Source organism: Aotus nancymaae, unplaced genomic scaffold (genome assembly GCF_030222135.1).
Source record: "Aotus nancymaae isolate 86718 unplaced genomic scaffold, 86718_ANA_hifiasm-v0.15.2.pri h1tg000099l, whole genome shotgun sequence".
Classification (NCBI taxonomy): domain Eukaryota; kingdom Metazoa; phylum Chordata; class Mammalia; order Primates; family Aotidae; genus Aotus; species Aotus nancymaae.
Genome location: NW_026988514.1, coordinates 7,144,830 through 7,161,512, shown reverse-complemented (window position 1 = coordinate 7,161,512; position 16,683 = coordinate 7,144,830). Strand labels below are relative to the sequence as shown.

The 16,683-nt window shown below is 44.3% G+C and overlaps 1 protein-coding gene across 3 annotated transcripts; it reads right to left on the bottom strand.

Moving 5' to 3' along the window:
* Window positions 1-1,876: 1,876 nt before the first annotated feature.
* On the bottom strand, window positions 1,877-15,318 carry LOC105731044 (beta-microseminoprotein A1). 3 transcript variants are annotated; one of them, XM_012472606.3, is made up of 4 exons: window positions 15,302-15,318; window positions 8,012-8,117; window positions 6,996-7,101; window positions 1,877-2,194 (listed from the first exon to the last, which is right to left on the bottom strand). In XM_012472606.3, the coding sequence occupies exons 1-4, from the start codon at window positions 15,305-15,307 to the stop codon at window positions 2,065-2,067; spliced, it is 348 nt and encodes a 115-aa protein (XP_012328029.1). In that variant the 5' UTR covers window positions 15,308-15,318; the 3' UTR covers window positions 1,877-2,064. The 3 variants fall into 3 exon arrangements, with proteins under 3 accessions (XP_012328029.1, XP_012328030.1, XP_064226128.1); XM_012472607.3 differs by having other exon boundaries at window positions 1,877-2,167; XM_064370058.1 differs by lacking the exon at window positions 1,877-2,194 and adding an exon at window positions 2,388-3,809.
* Between the last annotated feature and the right edge of the window lie 1,365 nt (window positions 15,319-16,683).

Here is a 16,683-nt window from a genome sequence, read left to right as displayed (position 1 = left end):
ACCCACATTATTTACTTGTGACCAGAGGTTAAAATCGTGCTTCTTTCTGTCTCAGTTTCGACAGAGGTCCTCCATACTCGATTGGCAACTGCTTCCCCACATTCCCCAGCAAAGGAGAAGATCATAGCAGGGTTTTATGGATCCCATCCAAGAGTGACTCCTACAAGGGGCAAGGCAACCTCATTACAAAACAACAGGAGAGTAGATTCTTTTGCAGAAGCTAAGACAACAATCATAGGCTGTGAGTGGAAGGGGAGCTGTGGAGAGAGGGGCCCACAAGAGTCCCAGAGGCAGTCAGCCAAGAACATGACCTCAGGCAGAAGGAGCCCTTAATTCTCCTGTCCCCCATTCCCTCTCAATTCAGATGCAGCCCCTGGAATGAAACTTCATATAACTTAAAATGTAACTCAGACCACTTTTTAAAATTATCTGAAGGTGACCAGGAAAGCTAAGTGACCTGTCTAGATTGCTCAAATGGCCCACATAGCATGTTTAAACAGATGGGGGACAAGGGAAAATAAAGCTGTTTATCACTTGCCCACTGATTGTTCAACAGATGACTGTTTGCCCATTTCTGATCTGTCACATACACACAGCTGACTCCAAGCCCCAGGAGAGCAGGGTTCTCTCCTGAGATCTCTCTGGTTCACTGCTGTATCCCCAGGTCCAGAGCACTGCCTGGCCTAGGTGCTCAGTACACACTTACTGAGTGAACAAAGGTTCTCTAACACAGAAATGGTCAAAAGAGAATCGATGTTGTCATTGTTTTAAGCCATTAAGTTTTGAGTGCTCTGTGTATATCAAGAGATAACTGATACTGAGGCCTTGCTCCCAGGCCACTCTCCATCAGCAAGGCAGAGCCCCGGCCTTGAATTCCCCTCGGGCTGCATGTGGCCTCGGGGCACTTGTTCAGGCTGTCTTGTTCCAACCTGCTTTCACCTCAAGCAAATACAGAGGAATGTGGGGGACACATCATAGAAGACACTTCCTGATGAAGAGGAAGGAGGGATAAACAGGAACACCTTAAAGAAAAGAAGGGATCTAATTTCAGCTTGAAGATGTACTTTTTTTTTATTGTTTACCAGCCAGCAGGACATGGGCAGCAGAGTGCAGACATCACAAACAGCAAGTGACAGCAGTCCCCCGAGTAAGGGATACACAATAACCTATTACAGAGTTTAGGAAAAATAGAACTTTTATTCATATGTATTTTGTTTGTTTTGTTTGGGTTTGATTTTTTTTTTCTTTTTTCTTTTAGATGGAGTCTCACTACTCTGTCACCCAGGCTGGAGTGCAGTAGTGTGATTTTTTATTTTTTATTTTTTTGAGACAGAGTTTCTTGTTGCCCAAGCTGGAGTGCAATGGTGTGATCTCAGCTCACCACAGCTTCTGCCTTCCGGGTTCAAGCAATTCTCCTTCCTCAGCCTCCCAAGTAGCTGGGATCAAAGGCATGCACCACCACACTGGCCTAATTTTTGTATATTTTAGTAGAGACGGGGTTTCTTTGTGTTGTTCAGGCTGCTCTCGAACTCCCAACCTCAGGTGATCTGCCTATTTTGGCCTCCCACAGTGCTGGGATTACAGGTGTGACCACAGTGTCCGGCCAGTGGTGTGATCTTAACTCACTGCAAGTTCCACGTCCCGAGTTCAAGTGATTCTCCTGCCTCAGCCTCAGGAATAGCTGAGACTACAGGTGCCTGCCACCATGCCTGGCTAATTTTGAATTTTTGTGAAGACAGGGTTTCAACATATTGGCCAGGCTGGTCTCAAACTCCTGACCTCAACTGATCCACCCACCTCAACCTCCCAAAGTGCTGGGATTATAGGCATGAGCCACTGTGCCCAGCCACTTGTATGTATTTTTGTCTCCCTTTTAAATGTTTTGTATACTTTATAATATGTATTAAATCAATGTATACATAAGTTATAAATTAAAAGTACACACATATTCAAGTGTTTGGTCAAAAATCTTTTACTGATAGGCAGGGCTACACCATCATAGACTATTAGAGGCCAGAGGAGAAGGAGGCCTGGCTTGGGATCCCTGTGCCTACTAGAAGCACATTACGATATCCATCCACTGACACCACAGGTCCTATTTGGGTCCTTCTTCTCCACCACAGTTATCTTGCAGGTCTCCTTGTTGAAGATTTTCTGGCAGTTGTGTCTGTCATAACCCACAGGTATAGAAACACTATCATTGAGACAAAACCAGAGCCTGTTGGAGGAGAAAGGACCACCAGAACCCCCTCCCCAGTGCGAACTCTGTTCAGGAAGCCACCCACGCTCCAGCTGGCTGGGGTGCCTTCACCAACTTAAGGGCACCCTTTGTCTGGCAGCCCCAGAGTGTGGCCTCCAGGAACATGGACCAGTCTGTACCATAGAGTCACACATTCTACCCCTAGATTCCATCCTGCAGGCACAGAAGGTCAGAGGTAGGTGCTGACAGCCAAAGGGCAAGTCTGGCTACTCTGGAGCTAGGCAGCTTGTTCCAGGCTGGCTCCTCCCACCCTCCCTGTTCAGGAAGTGGCCAGCATATTGCTGCTAGAATGTGGAAAGGGAACAGTTGTCCCAGCCCTGGCTTGGAGGCCTGTTGGCAAAGGAACTCTCTAAACTAACGGGAGCAAAGAGTCACTCCAGACCAGTGTCAAGGAGCCCTGGGAGAAGCTGATAAAAATCAGAGACCACCTCTAATTGAGCTGTAGTACATACAAATATTTTGAAGAGTTCCGATGGGATGAGATGGTACTAATGCTAGAATATTTATTTTTAATTATTTGTTTTTTTTTTAATTTTTTGCAATGCAGTTTCACTCTGTCACCCAGGCTGGACTGCAGTGGGATGATCTCAGCTCACTGCAGCCTCTGTTTCCCAGGTTTAAGTGATGCTCCTGCTTCAGCCTCCTCAGTAGCTGGGATTTCAGGAGTACATTACTATGCCTGGCTAATTTTTATATTTTTAGTAGGTGTGGGGTCTCACCATGTTGACCAACCTGGTCTTGAACTCCTGACCTCAAATGATCCACCCCCTTTGATCTCCCAAAGTGCTGGGATTACAGGCATGAGCCACCATGCCCAGCGCAATGCTACAATATTATGTGAAAAAAATCACACAAAATTGTGATATAAAATTTAATATTCACTATGTGCAAGAAAAGAAATGTAGGAAAGAGACATAAAGAAATTATGATAGAAGCCCAGGCTTTGTGGCACATACATGTAATCCCAGCTACTCAGGAGGCTGAGGTGAGAGGACAGCTTGAGCCCAGGAGTTTGAGACCAGCCTGGGCAACATAGTGAGACCCTGTCTCAATCTTTTAATATAAGTAAATAAATAAGAAAATATGATAGAATAATAGTTATTACCTTTAAGCAGTCAGGATTATTAGTAGGTTTTTGTTCTTTTTTCTCCTATACTTTCCAATAATTCATATGTTTTACTTAGAAAATTGGGGGAAATATCATTTACAACTTTGCATGTTTAAAGGTGATTGTTGGCTGGTAGGAATGTAAAATGGTGCAGCTGCTGTGGAAAACAGCTTGGCAGCTCCTCAACAAGTTCAACAAAAAAATTATATGACCCAGCAAGCTACTCCTAGGTGTATATCCCAAAAGAATTCAAAGCAGAGACTCAAACATTATATGCCAATGTTTGTATATTGACAATGTTCAGAACAACATTACTTACTTTAGCCAACAGGTGGAAGAAAGTCAAGTGTTCATCAACAAATAAATGGATAAGCAAAATGTGGTCTAGCCATGCCATGGAATATTAATCCGGCAGAAACAGGAATCAAGTACTGATACTTCCTACAACATAAATGAACCTTGACAACATGCTGAGTGAAATAAGCCAGATGCAAAAAGACAAACATGGTGTGATTCTATTTATATGAAATACCTAGACTAGGCAAATTCATAGAGATAGAAAGTAGATTTGAGGTTACCAGGGGTTTTGGGGGAGGGGGAATCTGAGTTATTGTTTACTGGATATAGTTTCAGGTTGGAGTCATTAAAAAGTTTTGGAAATAGTGTTTATGGTTGCATAAACACTATTCTGTGAATGTATTTAATGCCACACTGAATTGTATGTTTTAAAATGGTTAATTTGGCACATTTTACTACAATAAAAAAAAAGTTAAAAGTAAAGTGGTGGTGGTTCTTGAGAGATACAATTTTTTTGTTTTTTTTTTTTTGAGACAGAGGTTCACTCTTGTTGCCCATGCTAGAGTGCAATGGCACAATCTCGGCTCACTACACCCTCTGCCTCCTGGGTTCAAGTGATTCTCCTGCCTCAGCCTCCTGAGTAGCTGGGATTACAGGCATGTGTCACTATGCCTGGCTAATTTTGTATTTTCAGTAGAGATGGGGTTTCTCAATGTTGGTCAGGCAAGTCTCAAACTCCTGATCTCTGGTGATCTGCCTGCCTCAGCCTCCCAAAGTGCTGGGATTACAGGCGTGAGCCACCGTGCCTGGCCAAACAGATACAATTCTTTTAGTTCATGGTAGGAAGTGAAATGGTGAATCTCTGCTGCCTGTGTGCAAGTACAAGTTGATAAGGCAAAGGGCATATTACTGGATGCTTATTTCAATTCAAACCAGACTTAGCTCTGTAGGTGAAGCAGCAGAGAGAAAGTGGGAGGAGAAACTGTCAACATCAGGTATTCAGCTATCCGTGGAGGCCAGGACATCTCCCATGCCCTGCCGGGGAGCCTCCACCTGGGCCTCCAGCCTCAGGCTCCACTACCACCAAGCACCTTGAGATCTGGGCAGTGTCCCATTGAGGGTGCAGTGGGTCCAAAACCTTCTTCCAGAAAAAGCTTAATCAAAGTCTGTATTTTTCCACAGAGGAGAAGAAAATTCATGAGGAAAACAAACTTGGTAGGAAGTGAGGAAATTCCAGGGAAGAAGGAATTGCCTTCTTTTCCCCCGTGTGGAGCAGTGTGCTAAATGGAAAAGGCAACATGACAGGAGAAAGGAAAGGGCACCTTGAAACCTGACCAGCTGTCAGTTACTGCCCCAGGCTCACAGGACACATAATTGGCACAGAGAAGGCATTAAGTGTTTGTTGGGCTAAACAACGTATATGCAGAATCTCATTTAATTCTCATAGCCACCTGATTATCCCTGATTATACTGTGAGGAAACAGAGGCTCAGAGACATTCAGAAACTTTTTCAAGGTCACATAGCTAGTATACAAGGGAATGGAGATTGAGACTCAAGTTACTCTGACTCCAATATTGAGGTTCTTCCCTGCAAGGAGCAACCTGGCTCTTTTCCACACCAGGCCCACAAGAATCCAAGCCTATAGTGGAAAATCCTAGAAGAGGTCAGGGATGCCAAATCTGGGTGACATGGACCCTTTAGCCACCAGGGAGCCGTGCTCCTATGTTAGGGAGGGACAAGTCACCATTCCTTCGCATGTCTGGGATACAATCACACTCCACCATAGTGACATCAACACTTGCTATAAAGACAATGTCAAATCTCTGGAGCCACAAAATCAAGGCTCAGCTGTAATACCCAGTGACCCAGCCAATGTGATGCCTGGGAGTCTGCTCTGAGCAGCTAGACAACTCCCAATCCAATATTCCTCTTGTTTCATCAGGTGCCTAGCATGGGGCCTGCTCAATAAATGTGGTTGGAAAAGGTGTCTCTAGACACCTCAAGTTCAGTAGGACTCAGGTGTTCTGATCTAAGTGCTTGCTTCTCTACTCACAGTGTCCTCATAAGACTCTTAAGCCACCTGTTAAAATTGAGATTCCTTGGCCCCTCCCCTACAGATTCTGATCAGTCACATCTGGGATGGAGCCCAGGAATCTGTATTTCATCAAGCTTCCCAGGTGAGTCTGTGATCAGACAAGCTTGGGAAATGCCCCTTGATACCAGTGCTTCTGCCATCAGATCCACTCCTGTTCCTGCAAAACACGACAAGCCAAGGCTACATGAAGAGGTTAGATGGACTTGAGGGGTTGGGAGTTAGTTGGCTAGTATGGACATAGCTGCTGAGGAAACGGGTAAATTAGGACCACACTAAGGGTACTCTGTGTTCTGTCTGCTCAAGTACTAGACTTCTGGAATCCGTAGCATCCCAGCAGAAAACATCTGCATAGCCTTTTAGCTGATGTGAGGTAAACTTGAGCAGTGAAGCAGCATAGGTTTTACAGTGCAAGGCACACTACAGATCCTCCCTTCCCCTCACATCTACTCCACTGCCTATGCTCAGAGTCACTGCTGTTTTTGCAAATCTACAAGGCCAAGGCTGAAGGGATGACCAGGCCAATGTCTAGAATAGCGTCAGACCATTGGATACTCTCCCCTGTCTTTGGGAGCTCATCTGGAATAAAGCTACTAATCAAATTTCTAAAACAACAGAAATGAGACTGAGGTGGAAAACAACCCAAGTGTTCATCAACAGATGAATGGCGATGCCAAATGTGGTCTCTCCATATAACAGAATATGATTCAGCCTTGAACAAGAAGGAAATTCGGACACATTCTACAAAACAGATGAACCGTGAGGACATTATGCTAAGTGAATGATCCAGTCCCAAAAAAGCAATTACCGTATGATTCCACTTATACGAGGGACCTAGAGTAGTCAAAGTCATAGAGACAGAAAGTAAAATGGTGGTTGCCAGGGGCTGGGAGAGGAATGGAGCGAGACTGCTTAATGGGTAGAGAGCTTCAGTTTCACCGGGTGAGCAAGTTCTGGAGGTGGATGGTGGTGATGCCACAACAATGCGAAAGTACTTAATGCTGCTAAAGTGTACATTTAAAACTGTTAACATGGTACACTTTATCTTATGTATATTTTACCACAATTTTTTAAAAGGAAAGAAATAGGACTGAAAACTAACCCCCCACTACCACAACATCAAGAGTGAGCCCTAACATAAACTATGGACTCCGGTGATAATGATGTGTAATGTCGATTCATCAGTCATAAATCTGTTCTATGTCCCCCTCTTGGCCAGCGTTGGCTTCAGACTTACAGGGAGCAACACGCTATATCTTTTTCGAGGCAAACACATGCATCACAGTTCTCAGTCCGCCACCTTGAGTTTAACGGGTGTTTGTTTCCTTCGAGATCCAAGCATTCTAAAACAATACACACACCATCAGTGAAAGTCATACAATGAGAATAAGGTCTATCAGGACACTCAGTCCAGCCCCTACTATCTACAACCCTCCAGAGAGGGAGAAGCTCATTGCTTTTAAAGATAATGAAGAATGGTGCTCTTGGATTCACCCATGGCTAATTCCAGTACTGTTCAGTTCATGCTACTGATAACCTTTTCTTACAGAAAGCTTACATCCTTCTGACTTTTATTTCAGAACAGGTATTTCAAGAACAAAATAAGGCCCTTTTCTTGAATGAGTTAGCCATATGAGCCTAGGGGTACTTAGGACCAAGGTTTTTCCTGCTGGATTATCTCTCGGTCAGTATCTCACTTCTACACTTCCCTTTGCTTTGCATTGGTGGTTTTCAACCCTGGGTGCACATGTGAAACATCTTGGGTACTTGAAAAACACCTTCTATGTCTCAGCCCTACCCCAGAACAATGAAATCTATCTCTGGGTGCAGGGCACAGGCCACTGTATTCTTACAAGGCTCCCCAAGTGTGGCCAGGTACAGTGGCTCATGCCTGTAATCCAAAAACTTTGGGAAACCAAGGTGAGCAGATCACCTGAGGTCAGGAGTTCAAAACCAGCCTGGCCAACATGGTGAAGCCCTGTCATTACCAAAAATACAAAAACTAGCTGGGCATGGTGGTGGGCATCTGCAGTCCCAGTTACTTGGGAGGCTGAGGTGGGGGAATCGCTGGAACCCGGGAGGAGGAGGTTACAGTGAGCCAAGATCTTGCCACTGCACTCCACCCTGGGAGACAGGGTGAGACTGTCTCAAACAAGAAACAACATCACAAAAAAAAGGAAAGGTTTTCATCTGCAGACATGTCCATCTACCAGGCTGCAATAACATAATAAACATTGAAAAGTCAAGACTTACCCTTGGTTGAGTCTCCTGGAACTATCTTATTGGGTATAAAATAGCATGATGCATTGCACAAAGTCACAAAGGTGGCAAAGATCGCAAGTCTTCCCAGGAGGATGTTCTGTCATGTAAAGAAAGGTCAGGGTTAAGAATGAATTAATTCAGAGGATAATCCTTTACTGAGTGCTGTGTACCAGGACCTCTACTGGGCTCTGGTGAGAGGTTATGAGGTGGAGCTCCTAACCGCAGGTGACTTAGTGAGGGAACAAGACCCGCACAAGTCACTAGCATGAACTACAGAAAGAGGCAAACAGGAGTCAACAGGCATAGGGCAGTAATGATATGTGTGCTGTTTCACTGCCGAGGAAGTTCAGGAGACCTTTATAGATAAGGCAATCTTTAGCCTCTTTGCAGAATATGTAAGAGTTAAGGGACAGAACGAGGAGTTTCATGAAAAGAATGAAACATTAACAAAGATAGAGAAGAGAAAAAAAAACTTATATAGTTGAAGGCTTATTGTAGTTAACTGGATTAGTTGGAGATATGACTGGAAAAATAGGTTGAGTCCACGCTGTGAACACAGATGGTGAGGCTAGGAAGTTCATTTCCCAGATCATAAACGCATCTTTGATGGCTCCATGAACAAACCAGTTAATCTAGGCTGAAAGTGTAGAGCAAGGAAAAGTATCTAGTTGACCTTGTCATCTTTTTGAGATGAGCTAAATAAACAAACCTTAATATGGCAATTTCTGGGAACTTCTGAAAGGGAAGATGGTGTTCAATGAAATATATAGGAGGCCATTGGTTTGGACTGAGCTCCTGCACTAGGCCGAATAGACAAAACCAAAATGCAGTTGCTCATGCTGAAGTTCTCTGCTACTAAGCCAGAACTAAGTTGCTTATCCAACCTTCTAAGAAATCAGGAGAGAGTGAGAGGTAATAGCCAAATGCCCAACAGGCCAGTTTTAGCTGACGTGATAAGAAAGTCCCTTCTGCTTTAACTTTCATAAGCAAAGTCACCTTGAAAAGACCAATTCAGTTTCTGTTCTGTGTTTCTGCTTTCCTGGCTCTTTTTTGTCTATAAAGGCAAACTTCTCTGCTCAGCTCTTTAGAACACTCCATCTATTTTATGGAATGTGGTGTTGCCAGATTCTAGACTCACAAGTAAAAGTCAGTCAAGGGCTGGGCATGGTGCCACATGCCTGTAATCCTAGCACTTTGAGAGGCCAAGGCGGGTGGATTGATCGCCTGAGCTCAGGAGTTTGAAACCACCCTGGGCAACATGGTGAAACCTGTTCTCTACTAAAATACCAAAAAATTAGTCAGGCATGGTGGCACGCACCTGTAATCCCAGCTACTCAGGAGGCTGAGGCGGGAGAATCGCTTGAGCCCGGGAGGCAGAGGTTGCAGTGAGCCAAGATTGTGCCACTGCACTCTAGCTTGGGTGACAGAGTAAGACTGTCTCAAAAAAAAAAAAGTCAATTAAGATCTTTAAACTAAATATGTTGTATTTTTGTCTTTTGACAATGGGAATGAAAGCATTTATTCTGTAAGATTTCTAAAATTAATTAGGAAGTGATGCTACTTGAAGTAGTATGTGACTCATATAAGAATAGACAGATTGGGGCCAGGCACAGTGGCTCAGGCCTGTCATCCCAGCACTTTGGGAGGCTGAGGTGGGTGAATTACCTGAGGTCCAGAGTTTGAGATCAGACTAACCAACATGGAAAAACCCTGTCTCTACCAAAAATACAAAACTAGGGAGGCATGGTGGTGCATGCCTGTAATCCCAGCTACTCGGGAGGCTGAGGCAGGAGAATCACTTGAACCTGGGAGGTGGAGGTTGTGGTTAGCTGAGATCATGCCATTGGACTCCAGCCTGGGCAACAAGAGTGAAACTCCATCTCAAAAAAAAAAAAAGAATGGAAAGATAGGGAGAGCACGATGGCTCACTCCTATAATTCCAGCAATTTGAGAGGCTGAGGCAGGCAGATTGCTTGAGCTCAAGAGTTCAAGACCAGCCTTGGCAACATGGTGAAACCCCATTGCTCCCAAAAGTACAAAAATTAAGGCATGCTGTGGTGGCTCACACCTGTAATCTCAACACTTTGGGAGGCCAAGGGGGTCAGATCACCTGAGATTGGGAGTTTGAGACCAGCCTGACCAACATGGACAAACCTTGTCTCTACTAAAAACAAAATTAGCCAGGTGCAGTGGTGCATGCCTGTAATCCCAGCTACTCAGGAGGCTGAGGCAGGAGAATCTCTTGAATCCAGAAGGCAGAGACTGTGGTGAGTGGAGATTTTGCCATTGCACTCCAGCCTGGGCAACAAGAGCAAAACACTGTGTCAGAAGAAAAAAAAAATACAAAAATTGGGTTGGCATGGTGGTGTGTCCCTGTAATCTCAGCTACTTGGGAGGCTGAGGTGGGAGAATCACTGGAGCCCAGGGAGGTCGAGGCTGCTGGGAGCCATGATAGCCCCACGGTACTCCAGCCTGAGTGACAGAGTGAAATCCTGTCTTTAAAAGTAAAAAAGAAAAACACAGAGATCAAAATAGAAAACCCAGAAATTTCCAAAGGTAGTTGGATAAGGTGAAAAAGAAAAATAAGAAAACCAGAAAGTATAAATATATGTAGAAATCTGTTATAAAATAAATATGGTCTTTGAGATCTGTGTAGAGCAATTATTCAATAAATGGTGTTAGAACAAGTGGTGAACTATTTGGGGAAGAAACAAAGTTAATTTCCTACTTGAGTCCTCATTAGTGAAATAAATTTTAAAAGGATTCAAGGGTTAAAGTTTTACAATAAGATCATAAAATAATCACAGCATATATACATAAATACTTATTCTAAGCATAAAAGAAAAATATTTCAGAATATAAATATAAGAACATAATTGAAATTAGAAAGATATCTAATTTGGAGAACAATATCATTATATACCAATGGGAGAAGAAAAACATCTTTTTTTTTTTTTTGAGACTGAGTCTTGCTCTGTCACCAAGGCTGGAGTACAGTGGTGCGATCTCAGCTCACTGCAACCTCCACCTCCCAGGTTCAAGTGATTCTCCTGCCTCAGCCTCCTGAGTAGCTGGGACTACAGCTGTATGCCACCACACCCCGCTAATTTTTTGTATTTTTAGAACAGACATGTTTTCACTGTGTTAGTCAGGATGGTCTCAATAACCTGACCTCGTGATCCTCCCACCTTGGCTTCACAAAGTGCTGGGACTACAAGTGTGAGCCACCATGCCTGGCCCTAAAAACACCTTTTTTTTTTTTTTTTTTTTTTTTCTGAGACAGAGTTTCTCTCTTGTTGCCCAGTCTGGAGTGCAATGGCATCGTCTCGGGTCACCACAACCTCTGCTTCCTGGGTTCAAACAATTTTCCTGCCTCAGCCCCCCAAGTAGCTGTGATTACAGGCATGCAGTACCATGCCCAGCTAATTTAGTATTTCTAGTAGAGACAGGGTTTCTCCATGCTGTTCAGGTTGGTGTCGAATTCCCCACCTCAGGTGATCTGCTTGACTCGGCCTCCCAAAGTGCTGGGATTACCGGTATGACTACAGCACACAGCTGAAAAATATCTTAAACAGAAAACTGGCAAGAGAAATAAAGTGGCATATCTCTCTCTCTCTCTCTTTCTCTCTCTCTCTCTTTCTCTCTCTCTCTCTCTGTCACACACACAGACATACACAAATGATTAATAAACACATGAAAAACTTCAATTTACTGATAACAAAAGAAATATAAATATGTAGATAAAATAGAAACATAATGAAATGTCAAGAATATCTTGAATTTATAATACCCAGAGAGAAATAGGGGCATCTATGTGAGGTGATATGCAAAAGAATGACTTACTTTGAACAACTGTTATGGAGAACAATATGCTACTATATATCCACATTCCTAAAACTCTTTACAGCATTTGACTTCACCTTTTCATCTCCAAGATGTGATCCTAAAAATGGCACAGAGATAGACTCCTCCACAAGGATGCTCACTGCAGTGGAAAAAGTGGAAAGAAACCAAGTGCCCAAGAACAGAGCTGGTGGAGAACAGTGACTCAGAAAAACACCTGATGAGCCAGCAAGGTAGAAGGTGAAGTCACCTGAGCAAATGATCCCATGTCATTACATGAAGTGAAGCAGGCTATGAAATGTGTGATTCCCATGACATGGAGAGAGACGCTCTGAACCCACTGAAGGTTTTGTACCAAATATCAAGTCATCTTTGAATGGTAGGATTCTGACAATTTTCTTTTTTGGAATTTTCCTCTTATTTTCTAAATTTTCTACAGTAAAATGTATGGAGTTTATAGCCAGAAAGAAAGAAAGTAAGAAATTCTGTAAAAACAACTCAAAACCTCGATATATTCAGTTCAAGCCAGGACTTGGAGCGGCACTTACTCTGTTTCATTCTTCTTTTGTGTAACCTTCAGCTCAAAATCATTGTGGAAACCTAAACATTTCCCCCCAAAAAAATAGCCTTGTAGACACTGTTTTCACTCCCTTCATACAGAAAGAGGGCTCTGGGGGAACTGAGGATCACTAGAATCTTGGAGATCTTGTTTCACTGAGTCACAAAGCTGGAGAGTTAACAGGGACAAGCAGGGCTGCAGCCCAGGACAAGTGACATGTGCAAAATCCCCAAATCTCCTGTAGCTGTAGAGCAAAGGCATGAGATTGAACAACTGGGGATGGAGTCCAAACATGGTGACAGCAGAGAGAAAATTATTTCATTAAGAGATTTCCCGCTTGACAGTATCTCAGAAATAGCCTTACACTGACTCTCTTTTTCTCTCTCTGCAGCTCAGTTTTCCTCCCCTGTAAAAAGATGGGTTCTCCCACTTGGATAAGCTTTGGAGGTACCCAGGGAGCTAATAGGAAACACACAATCTCAGGCTTATTGAAGAAAGAAAGAGCCAGTGCCTCTGTATCTTTACCTAGGAACCCAGGAACAATGCTTAACCCAGTGCTGCTTTAATGTGCATATACATTCCTGGGAGGGTTTTTTCTTTTTTCTTTTGAGATGGAGTCTTCTTCTGTCACCCAGCCTAGAGTGCAGTGGCACAATCTCGGCTCACTGTAACCTCTGCCTCCCGGGTTCAAGTGATTCTCCTGCCTCAGCCTCCTAAATAGCTGAGATTACTGGTGTGTACCACAATGCCTGCCTAATTTTTGTATTTTTAGTAGAGATGGAGTTTCATTATGTTGGCCAGGCTGGTCTCAAATTCCTGACCTCAAGTGATCTGCCCGCCTTAGCCTCCCAAAGTGCCGGGACTATGGGTACAAGCCACTGCGCCCGACCGGAGAGCTTATTCAATAACATGCAGATTCTGCTTCAGTAGGTCTTCAGACTTACATGAGGCTCCCAGGTGATGCCCACGCTGCTGGTCTGAGGCCCACCCCTGAATAGAGAGGCTCTAAAGCTCCTTTTCATTCCTGTCTTCTATTCTGCCACCAGCCTTCCCTCCCTTCCTGTCTTCCTTTCCTGCATTTAGTAACCATGAGCTCCTGATGTGTGCAGACACAGGAGAGTACACCACCGTGCCAGCATGGGCTAGGGTTTTCTAGATGGTGCAGCTTCATGATCAGCCTTGAGGTGAAGCAGACTGGTGGTGCCCTTAGAAGCTGTGTCTCTTTAGGTAAATTACTGCTCCTGGAAGAGTCTTACTGCATGATCAAGAGTTGGGGGTCTGGCCAGGCATAATGGCTCATGCCTGTAATCCCAGGACTTTGGGAGGTTGAGGGGAGAGGATCACTTGGGCCCAGGAGTTAGAGACCAGCCTAGGCAACATAGCAAGAACTCATCTCTACTAATAAAAAAAAAAAAATACATATATATATATATATATATATATGCAAAATGGTGTAAACAGAAAAAATAAGAAAAAAATAAAAAGTAAAGCTTTTAAATTACTAAATAAAGACTTGGGGATCCTCAGGACCATAGGCAGCCAGGGGTATTGCCAGCTGTGCAGCTTGCTAAGTTCCTCCGAAGCTGCATGGAGGATGGGTGGGAGGATCCAGTCAAGTGGAGATGGGGAGAACCCCCTCACCTCCCCAGTTCTGCCTCAGGACAGTTTCTGAGAGCACGTTTGTCTTGCAGCATGATCCAGAGGAGGCCCAGGGTCTGCTCTTAGGACTTGCTCTCTGGTTCCTCCCACTTGGCTGGCTGCTTCTTGCCTCATCTCCCTTGCAGCCCTGAGAGAAGCCCAATTCATTCCCTGGTGTTAGCAAAGAATGTTTTAAGAAAGATCAAGCTTAAGACACAAGAAAAGCCTGCATGGGTTTTTATAAATTTTGAAGCAAAGTTCTTTCTTAACCGGGGACAGTGGTTCACACCTGTAATCCCAGCACTTTGGGAGGCTGAGGTGGGCAGATTGCTTGAGCTCAGGAGTTCAAAACCAGCCTGGGCAGCATAGTAAAATCCTGTCTCTACAAAAATTACAAATATTAGCCGGGCATGGTGGTCCCAGCTACTCAGGAAGCTGAGGTGGGAGAATCACCTGAGCCCAGGAAGGTTGAGCCTTCAATGAATCCTGACCACACCACCGCACTCCAGCCTGGGTGACAGAGTGAGATCCTGTCTCAAAAACAAACAAATAAAGCCCACAAAACCAAAGATTCTTCCTTAACAGAAGATACAGTGAAAAAGGCCTAGGGAAACTATTCTCAAACTTGAGTGAGCATTAAAATCACCTGGGTAGATTTTAAAATTGATGTTCTGTTCCCACTGCAGCCCAATTAAATAAGAGTCTTGGGGTGGGAGCCAGGTGTCAGTGCTCTTCAAAATTCCCCAGGGGGTTCCACTGCACAGCCAAGTTTGGGAGCCCCTGGTAGGGAGAAAGGGATGCCTGGGTTCCTACCTCATCTCATTCACAGGCTTGCTGTGAGACCCCAGTGGTACATTCTTCCCCTCCCCAGTCTCAGTTCCTTCATCTCAAATATGATGCAGTTGTGTAGCTCTGAAATTACTTTTAATTTCACAAATTACTTACATAGAACCCAAGAATTAGAGACATCTATGAAATCTAATTGAACCCCGGAATCACTGGAAGGAAAAACAACTTAGATCTTAGAGAACAGAACTAGTGCTAAATTCATTAAAAATTTCCCAAGCTCCAGACTCTCATACTCTGCATGTTGAATTGCAGGTAATAGCAAAAGATTCCTAACCAGGTCACATTTACCATTCAATGCTGTGCAGTAGAAGCACACATCACAGCATATTAAAATAAGGACTACACATTCTTTTTTGCTTTCCTGGCCTTTATATACAAAACCAGTTACCTACCATCATGACAAGCAGGACTCCTTATAGGCAGGTGGATCTAGGGAAAGTCTCATCAAACTTTTATACTGACGAGGGCAACCACGCATTTGACATCATTGGGAATGATAACAAGGTGAGAACACATTGTGTGTTTACAGAGGGTTGACTATCAACAGGAAAGTATGGTTTCAGATGATTTATGAGTTACTAATCAATCAGATCTCCACCTTGGTTATGCGTTTACCTTGTCCTCCAACCTGATCTGCATTTGCTCCTGACCTAAAAAAGCAGAGGAAGAGAGAAGACCTCTTTGCTGAGCCTTCACCCTGTGCTGCTGGATTGCTAGCATGTGACATATGACATGTCCTTATTTAATTTCACACACAAAGAAACAGAGCCTCAGGGATGCCAGTCACAACAGCCAGGAGGTAAAGGTGGGCTTCCTGAAGGCATAAGAATAGCCCACAAGGCACACCAGGCCTGCGTCTGTGGCCCAGTTGACACTACCCTTAGGGTCTCACATAAGAACAGAAATGGGTCAAGCCATCCTGCAGGGCACAGGAGAGCAAGACCTACATACAGCTCAGGTTTCCCTGACAAGCTCAATCGCTGGACCTTTGTAGAGCCCTCCTTGAATCTGTAGTCTACTCCTTGCTGCATCAAGCAAGCCTTCCTGCTCTTCATTCCTCCACGGTCTCCTCCCAAACAACCACACCTGTCCTCATCATGGCCAGGATGGCCTTGGGGAATGGCAACAAGCAGAACCTCCGAGGGTGCTGGAGGGACTTACCACTTTATCCTTTTGCTCTGGCCACCACAACAGAACACCGCAACTGGGTGGCTTTGACTAAAGAAATGTATTTGCTCACAGTTCTGGAGACTAGAAATGTGAGGTCAGGCCATTGGGGAGGCTTGTTTTCCTCTGAGGCCTCTCTGCTTGGTTTGCAGAAGGCCAGGCTCTTGCTGCCTCTTACATGGCACGCACCCCTGGTGTCTCTGTGTGTCTGAATTTCCTCTTCTTATAAGGACACTAGCTGTATTGGGTTAGCGTCCACTCCAACTATCTCATTTTACTTAAGTTCCCTCTTTAAAGGCCCTGTCTCCATTACAGTCACATTCTGGGATATTGGGGCTTAGGGCTTAAACCTATGAATTTTGGGGGGATGCAGTTGAGCTCATAACACAATTTCATCCTAAAAAGTCCCCTCACTTCCCACCACAGCTTGCTACAGTTCCAGAAATATAACCCTGAGTTCCCTCTGCCCACAGATGAGAGTTCACACTCCCAAACAGGGGGTCCTTGAAGCTCTGATCTGGGCACAGTGACCCTTTCCAGCGCTATCCTCTACCCTCCCCTCCCTAAAATCAGCCCCACCACTCATAACACAGCTTGGGGTCACTCT